The 8160-nt window shown below is 38.4% G+C and overlaps 1 protein-coding gene across 1 annotated transcript; it reads right to left on the bottom strand.

The window, feature by feature from the left end:
- Positions 1 to 3114: 3114 nt before the first annotated feature.
- On the bottom strand, positions 3115 to 4431 carry LOC107678272 (cytochrome P450 2K4-like). Its single transcript, XM_016473484.1, has 4 exons — positions 4256 to 4431; positions 3904 to 4088; positions 3679 to 3820; positions 3115 to 3596 (listed from the first exon to the last, which is right to left on the bottom strand). The coding sequence occupies exons 1-4, from the start codon at positions 4362 to 4364 to the stop codon at positions 3409 to 3411; spliced, it is 624 nt and encodes a 207-aa protein (XP_016328970.1). The 5' UTR covers positions 4365 to 4431; the 3' UTR covers positions 3115 to 3408.
- Positions 4432 to 8160: the final 3729 nt, after the last annotated feature.

Below are 8160 nucleotides of genomic sequence, written 5' to 3' on the forward strand. Positions count from 1 at the left end.
GCCATAACCTTTTCACAATGATATTATTTATTTATTTATTTATTTAACACACATAGCTTGCTGAAATACTTCTGCGGCCGTCTCATCTACCTCAGTCATGCAGATCAGGACCTGGTGAAGGATAATCCACTTCTTACCTCCGAGACTGTGCTATGATCTATATGACCTTATTATTTTTATTGTGAGTATTAGGCTTATCATTATTGCTGATAACTGTTGTTGTGCTATGTTATTGTAATATTTACCATTATATAATCAGAGGAGTATAGAAAAGTTTATGAAAGTGACAATAGTATTTTTATGTTACATTAATCAGTATTTAGCACACCTTCCTAAGGAAAGGATATGGACCAGAAGACATTGCAATTACTAAATGATATTTAGACAGACTTAAAGAAGTTCCAGATCTATACTTGTGCCCTTATTATTTCAGTTATTTTGCCTTTAATTTAAATAAACATGTGCAAACAATATACTTGCTCTTGTGAATTTATTTTGATGTTAATTACATTGTGCAAGCTGTTTCTTGAATACTGCGTGGTTTATATACATGTTGCTGCTGATAGGGCTGACATTTTTGACACACCCACCAAACAAGAGAAAACGTATCTCAAACCCCGTTGCACACCGTTTCCAGGAAACATGTCGTTCAAACCGGAAACCGTAGCAAAACGTTGCGCACCGGTTTGAGCTTGAACTTGCCCCAGGTGACCCTGATCGCGCCTGACCTGCCTTCTGTTTCCACTATACTCCTTTTGTTTCCACTATACTCTCTCTCACACATACATACATACATACTTCTCTTACATACACATATTTTCTTCAGACATGCATACATTCTATATATATTTATATATATTGAGAGTGCCAGAATGAATTATGGCTTGTACGGCCCCTCATACACATGCATATAAATACATACATACATATTAATCTGAAGACTTCATCTACATCGCAGGCAAGCAACGGGGAAAAAACCCTCTGGTGTGACGGATCCAGCCTTGACAAGACAGCACGTTTATGTCACCACAGGCCAGTTCTTCCACCCTAACATGGTAGTCTTGCAATTCTACAGAAGATTCTCTTCCACTCTTCTTTTGCTGTTCTTCTTAACTTTCCAACTGATTATGGTGGCCACAGAAAATCTCCTCAAATTAGGCTGAGCTCTTTGTCTGGCCTCTGTCATTCCATGCACAAGAACATGGTCTATTACAGTAGCTCTAATTTCATCTGTCTTGAAATTCTACACAAGATTATCTTCCACTCTTCTTTTGCTGTTCTGTTGAACTTTCCAAGTGATGGTGGCCACAGAGAATCTGCTCAGTTTAGGTTGAACTCTTTGTTCTGCCTCTGTCATTCCATGCACAAGAACATGGTCTATCACAATAGCTCTGATTTCATCTGAAATGACTGTTCTTGGTCTTGTTCTTCCTCATCCTCTTCTTCCTCCACCTCATACACCTCTTCCATACCTCAGATTGATGGATGCACCCATGCCATCTGTGCACTTTGAACTGGCTTATATTTTGTACATTCACATATTGCAAACAGTGTCTAAACTGCCTGAACTTGTTTAAGGTTTTGCAGAAAGAGTGATTTATTTGACAAATTGGTTTAGGCTATTGAGAATTTGGTTCACAGAATGGGGTTCAGTGTCTTAGCAAATGTGAAAAACTGTAATCGTCTGAGCTGTTTTGCCTGATTAATTACAGGCATTCGGATAAATAGGTAACGTTAGGAAACAGAAGAGCAAACATGAGTGAATAATATGGTTTTAATTAAGGTTTTTAACCTACTTTTACTCTGTTTTCAGTATTATTTAAAACTACTCTTTGGAGTGTTACAAGCTGTTCGTGAATAGATAAGTATTTTGAAGATTGCTGGTAATCAAACAGTTTGTGATTGCCTTTGACTTCCATAGTATTTTTTTTTTCCTACTATGGAAGTCAATGGCAACCACCAACTGTTTGATTACCAGCGATCTTCAAAATATCTTCTTTTACGTTCAACATAAGAAAGCAACTCGTACAGGTTTGGAACGATGCACCATCAGATTCCAGATTTTCAAATAGTTGTATTGTCCTAATATTGTCCTATCCTTACAAACCACACATCAATGGAAAGGTTATTTATTCAGCTTTCAGATTATGTATAAATCTCAATTTCGAAAATTTGACCTATATGACTGGTTTTGTGGTCCAGGGTCACATTTCATTACACCAAATACACCAAATAATGTTCTTTTTAACAACATCATATGACCCCTTTAAGGTTTTGCAGAAAGAGTGATTTATTTGACAAATTGGTTTAGGCTATTGAGAATTTCGTTCACAGAATGGGATTTAGTGCCTCAGCAAATGTGAAAAACTGTAATGCAGTCATCTTAGGAAGTGTATATTACAGGTGTGGTGCATTAGGGCAATGGATGTTGTTCCCTCAGCATAGGATCTAAAGGCCACGACTCCACGTCGTGTGGACACAACATAAGGATGTCGTTACCTTGACAAAATGATCTTGTGGCCACGACAAAACTAAGTGAACTGAACATGTCCCCACCTGGTCACCGTAGAGCTTGGTCTGTAGGAGTAGCTAGGTTTATAATTTTTTACCGAGAACAAGCTATTGATTTCTTGCAGATCATCTAGCTATCAGATGTTGATTCAGTAACCGCTCTTCAGACTTATTCAAACTGAGTCGTTAATCGGGCTACACTGGTTAGAAAAAGTTTGTGCAAGTTGGCACTCTTTGACTTTAAATGCGAGCTGAACATGACCCACCGATCATAAAGATGATGATTAAAGCATTATTTTCTTGTTTCATTGACACAATATTCATTGCCTATGTTGGTCAAGAAAATATAATCTTTGACAGTTAGTTACTTGCACTTCTAGGCAGTTAAATCTTAGCTACATAGTTAACCAGTAATATATATCAAATCGACATTTACGAACAACTGATTTTAGTTTAACAAGATCCTGATTTAACTGCTATTATTATTAAATATTATTAAACAGAATTATAAAAAAGGCATCTGCCAAATGTGCAAATGCAAATGTAAAAACCAAAATGGCACCAAAAATTTGGATACGTTCATTTATTTGTGTAGTGATTCATCTTTTCTCAATCCTCATCTTTTAGTTAAAGGAACCATCTGTAGGCAACTATTACTTTACATTGCTTCCAAGTGTAAATGCTATCATCAGTTTTACCAACAATATTTGTATGATATTAAAGTGATATTTACATATTTAGCGTGCTTTTATACTTAAAAGCAAAAGCACTATAGTTATAAATCTGAAAAGTAATAAACATTGAATGTGTTTCCAATGGAAATCTAAATGAATAAATGCAATATACAAGCGGAAAAAACAAACAAAGTGACAGACATTCGATAGCATGTTTATAACTTTAAGACCGTTTGACTGCACACAGTTTGTGGGGGGATGGGTTCAGAGTGAAGCCCACGACTGGTGAGAGATCCAACTCATCTTCAGACACTCCTGGAGGAGGAGTGAAGCGGAAATGCTGAAGGAGGGAGGTGAAGAACAGAAAGAGCTCCATCCTGGCCAAACTCTCTCCAGGACAAACCCTGCGGCCTGAGAACAACAATAAGCAAAGGATTAACAAAAAGCATTTGCGATGGCACATTATAAGTAGTGAATTTGAAGTCCACTGCACCTGCAGAGAAGGGCATGAAGGCGTCCCTTTTGACAAACTGTCCCTGCTTATTTAGGAAATGACTTGGGTTGAAGCTGTCAGGAGTTTCCCACTCATTTTCATCCCTCAGTACAGATGCCAGTAGCGCCCACACACTGGTACCCTGCACAAAACAACACAAAAGATCAATGATAAATGGTGCAAACACATAATCAAGAACACTGCATGTTCTTACTGGAGCCAGACCTTCTTGATGAGGTATCCATTCAGGTGAACATCACAGGTGGTCTGATGAGGGGAACCAAGGGGTATTACGTTTGCAAATCTCTGGGTTTCATGGATCACAGCGTCTGTATATGATAAGTTCTTCCTGTCTTCCGCCACTGGCTGACGTCCACCGATCACTCGGTCAATCTCATCTTGAACCCTGGCTACGTTAAATGAACAAGAAAGACCACAGTATGAGAGTTTATAACATCATTACTGAATACTTGACTGTGGTTGACACTTTGCATGGGATATAATTAGATTTGCAGACTTGCATTATTCAAATTGTTATAAAATAATGCAATACTCCTGCATTTAGATGCAGCCATACCTTGTATTTCAGGGTATTTGGCCATGAGAAGAAGACCCCAGCGTAGAGTTGTAGCCGTAGTGTCGGTACCAGCACCAAATAGGTTGTTGATTGTACAATATAAATTCATTGAATTTTACAAAGAGTCTGTTTTGCCAGATTCCTGCAGAAATCATGACGGTGAAAGCCAAGAAAAGGAGATATCAGAGTGCAGGTTCCCCAGAAGTGGCAGCGGTTTGGGTCCCGGAGGATATTTTTTCCCCTCATCCCGACAGCTGGAGCGGATGGAGAACAGGTAAATAACCAAACACAACAGCAGAGCACCTAATACTGTACCTGTGCCAGAGCCCTGCGAGAGTAATGCTTCAATTAAAGCCATAGTCAGACAGATCTACCATACACATGCACAGATCAATCACTCGTTTAGGTCTGATGTGGGTTGTAATCCTGTTCTTATGTACTATTTATAGGAGGGGGCATAAGAAAGAACAGGGTAACCTTTGCATAGAAACAAGGCATTTGGAATCAGATCCAAATGAGGAAACATCATATCACTGCCAATAGTACGATAATTAAACATCTTGGCTAACCCTAACTATAATTTTATTTTTTTATCTTTGGCCTGTTGATAATAAGTACTTTTTTGAAACACATAAAATATAAATGCTAAATAAATAATAAATAAAAAGGTTGAGACCGTTGGGTAAGGACGTTGGGTTGTTTTAACCCAATTTTGGGTTGAAAATTACGGTAGCCGAGAAGTGCAAAACAAATCACAATTCTGAAAACAAAATAACAAATTACAAACGCAAATGCAAGTCTAAAAAACAAAATAACAATTCAGAAAGCACAACAACAATTCAGAAAACATTATAACAAGTCAGAAAACACAATGACAAATTTGAAAACAAAATAACAAGTCAGAAAACACAACTACAAATCCGAAAACAAATTAACAAGTCAGAAAACACAACGACAAATCAGACAAACCGGAAGAGGTAGGTATAGTTTGAGACAGCGCCAGTGGAAAATAATGTTTTTTTTAACCTTAAACCGCATAAACACATTGCATTACACCAAATACACAACATAATGTTCTTTTTAGCAACATCATATGACCCCTTTAATGTAAAAGTCAGTGAAAGAGATTTTGTGCCTCTTTGGGATGGCACTAGGCTATAATGTGTCGTTCACTTGCAGAACACACGCTTCTGGAGGGCACATAAGTCTGAAGTAATGAATTTAGGTAAAGGGGTGCAGAGCCAGTGGTGGTTTTGTAGGCAAATATTAATGCCTTGAATTTTATGCGAGCAGCCACTGGTAGCCAGTGCAAATTGATGAACAGAGGTGTGACATGCGTTCTTTTCAGCTTGTTAAAGACTAATCTTGCAGCTATCTATCTATCTATCTATCTATTGTCTGTCTGTCTGTCTGTCTATCTATCTCATTTTGGATAATGCCTGAGATCCATCCATAACCTTGATCTAAATCTATGCCTGTTTACTAGTAAAAGTTAGAACACTATATCAAATCATCAAAAATAAAATCAGCTGTCTGAAACATTTTTGCTTACCTCACAAAGACTCATGTAGGTTTTCTTGAGGTTGAGGGTGTGCAGGTTCCCCAGAAGTGGCAGCGGTTTGGGTCCCGGAGGATATTTTTTCCCCTCATCCCGACAGCTGGAGCGGATGGAGAACAGGTAAATAACCAAACACAACAGCAGAGCACCTAATACTGTACCTGTGCCAGAGCCCTGCGAGAGTAATGCTTCAATTAAAGCCATAGTCAGACAGATCTACCATACACATGCACAGATCAATCACTCGTTTAGGTCTGATGTGGGTTGTAATCCTGTTCTTATGTACTATTTATAGGAGGGGGCATAAGAAAGAACAGGGTAACCTTTGCACAGGAACAAGGCTATAATTAAACATCTTGGCTAACTCTAACTATAATTTTAAATATTGCTGCTTTCAACAAGTTGTATCAATGTATCCAGATAGAGAGATGTTTTATCTATCTAATATATCTTTCTAGTGTAGAAACATCCTTTTTTTATCTTTGTCCTTTGGCCTGTTGATAATAAGTACTTTTTTGAAACACATAAAATATAAATGCTAAATAAATAAAAAAACGCTGGGTTGAGACCGTTGGGTAAGGACGTTGGGTTGTTTTAACCCAATTTTGGGTTGAAAATTACGGTAGCCGAGAAGTGCAAAACAAATCACAATTCTGAAAACAAAAAAATACGGGGTGTCTATTTAAATTTAGTTAAAAGTGGCTATAAATCATCAGCTCCAGTGGCATAGATAGATAAGCATGTGTCATTGGCTTTTTGACACGATCGACCCGGGTTCGATCCCGTCTTTTGCTGAACTTTTTTTTCCTCCCTTTTCAAATCTCGTATTAGCAATGGATTCTTCAATGAAAGAGAAGCTAAGCTACAAAAATCACGCTGTTTCTTCTCAAGGCTGTCATTTGTATTCAACCACTTGTCCAGAGGACTTGCTGTGTAACGATATCTTTAAACGGACACAGGATGATGAAAAGGTAGCCCCTTCCATTGAAGATCGAGCGTTCATGGAACGGATGGACAAGGAAATTTTCATTGATAGCTCTAACAGCTGGGTGGCACTTCTTCCTTTTTGAGTTCCACTCCAACAGCTGCCCAACAATAGGGACCAGAGTATGAAACGTCTCCTGTCACTCTGTCAGACACTGAAGAGAAAGCCTCAAACGCAAGAACATTTCCACACTAGCGAGTTGTTTTTTGCCTTTGTAGGTCAGCTTTGTATTCATAAATCAGTCGTACAATCGTACTCCAGTGTATTCATTCTTTTTTTTTTTTTCAAGAGCTTTGTCTTGATTTTCCAATTCGTCTTTAAATTGTAACTTGTTCATAATATTTTTTATTGACTTGAGCAGATACCAACATGAGCCGAACATTAACAAAAACTAAATTAAGTCCGTCGGTTATCCGGGTCGCGACAGATTACTGGAACTCTATGACCTGGATAAGTGACAATCTTCATAAATGAACATTTTACTATCAACAAAATTAGACAATCATCCACAGATTCTTCCCACTGTTTCATAACCTTCTTGGGTCCAAAATACACTTGGGACACTGAACTGTATTTCTGGGACAACAGTGAAACACAGAAAAGGCTTAAATAATAACAGACCCATGTGCATTGCAAATAACAAATCAGTGTGTTCAAACACTTCACGAGATTAGATATCTCCAAAGTCCAAGTTACAGTGGCCAGGAGGGGACTTGTTTGGTTCACTTAGTTTTGTCCAGTGGCGGCTCGTCGGGGGAGGCACAGCTTCCCCATAATTTTGAGGTGAAAATGGGAGGAGGACGATTTAATGTTAATAAAATTCACAGTTCATTTCAGTTCATGTCTCAGAATGTGTATATTTTGTTTGTAATTTCACAGTTGTAATACCATAACGTGAAAGCGCTGCTTTTCTATCGCGAATGTGCCGAATCTGCTGATGTAATTACGACCGCTAATGACAGAGAAGGGTAGGGGGAGGCCGGGGGAGACGCTGAGCTCTCGTGCCTCTGTTGGTAAAATAAATTAACCAATCAGCATTGAGTGTTCACTTTCAGCGCTGAGGAGTGTTGCGAAAAGAAACCTCGTAAGGGAGGCTAGCCTCCCTTCTGATATCAACCAATCATCAAAGAGACATAAATTACGTGATATTAGTTTGAACGTCTGCCGCTGCGCTGATAATGTACCAAGTACTTATGATGAGTAGCGATATTGAATATATGATTGCCAACAGATTTACCAAGCTGTCATTCAAACAGTATATATACAAATTTAGGGAAAACAGCCTAAGCTGGATATAGGCTACAGCAGTCGGCTTAATTAAATGGCGCAACAGGCAGCTCTCTTTTAACACAGACTTTTAAG

This window comes from Sinocyclocheilus anshuiensis, unplaced genomic scaffold (genome assembly GCF_001515605.1).
Source record: "Sinocyclocheilus anshuiensis isolate Anshui unplaced genomic scaffold, SAMN03320099.WGS_v1.1 scaffold1764, whole genome shotgun sequence".
In the NCBI taxonomy this organism is placed as follows: domain Eukaryota; kingdom Metazoa; phylum Chordata; class Actinopteri; order Cypriniformes; family Cyprinidae; genus Sinocyclocheilus; species Sinocyclocheilus anshuiensis.

What these genes read in the sequence shown, in the direction of transcription:
- LOC107678272 (XM_016473484.1), bottom strand. Translation starts at nt 4,364, where the DNA reads ATGAATTTATATTGTACAATCAACAACCTATTTGGTGCTGGTACCGAC. An exon ending in CAAATACCCTGAAATACAAG is followed by an intron (nt 4,089 to 4,255) that starts GTATGGCTGCAT and finishes CATTTAACGTAG; the next exon opens with CCAGGGTTCAAGATGAGATT. An exon ending in CTTCATGCCCTTCTCTGCAG is followed by an intron (nt 3,597 to 3,678) that starts GTGCAGTGGACT and finishes TGTTGTTCTCAG; the next exon opens with GCCGCAGGGTTTGTCCTGGA.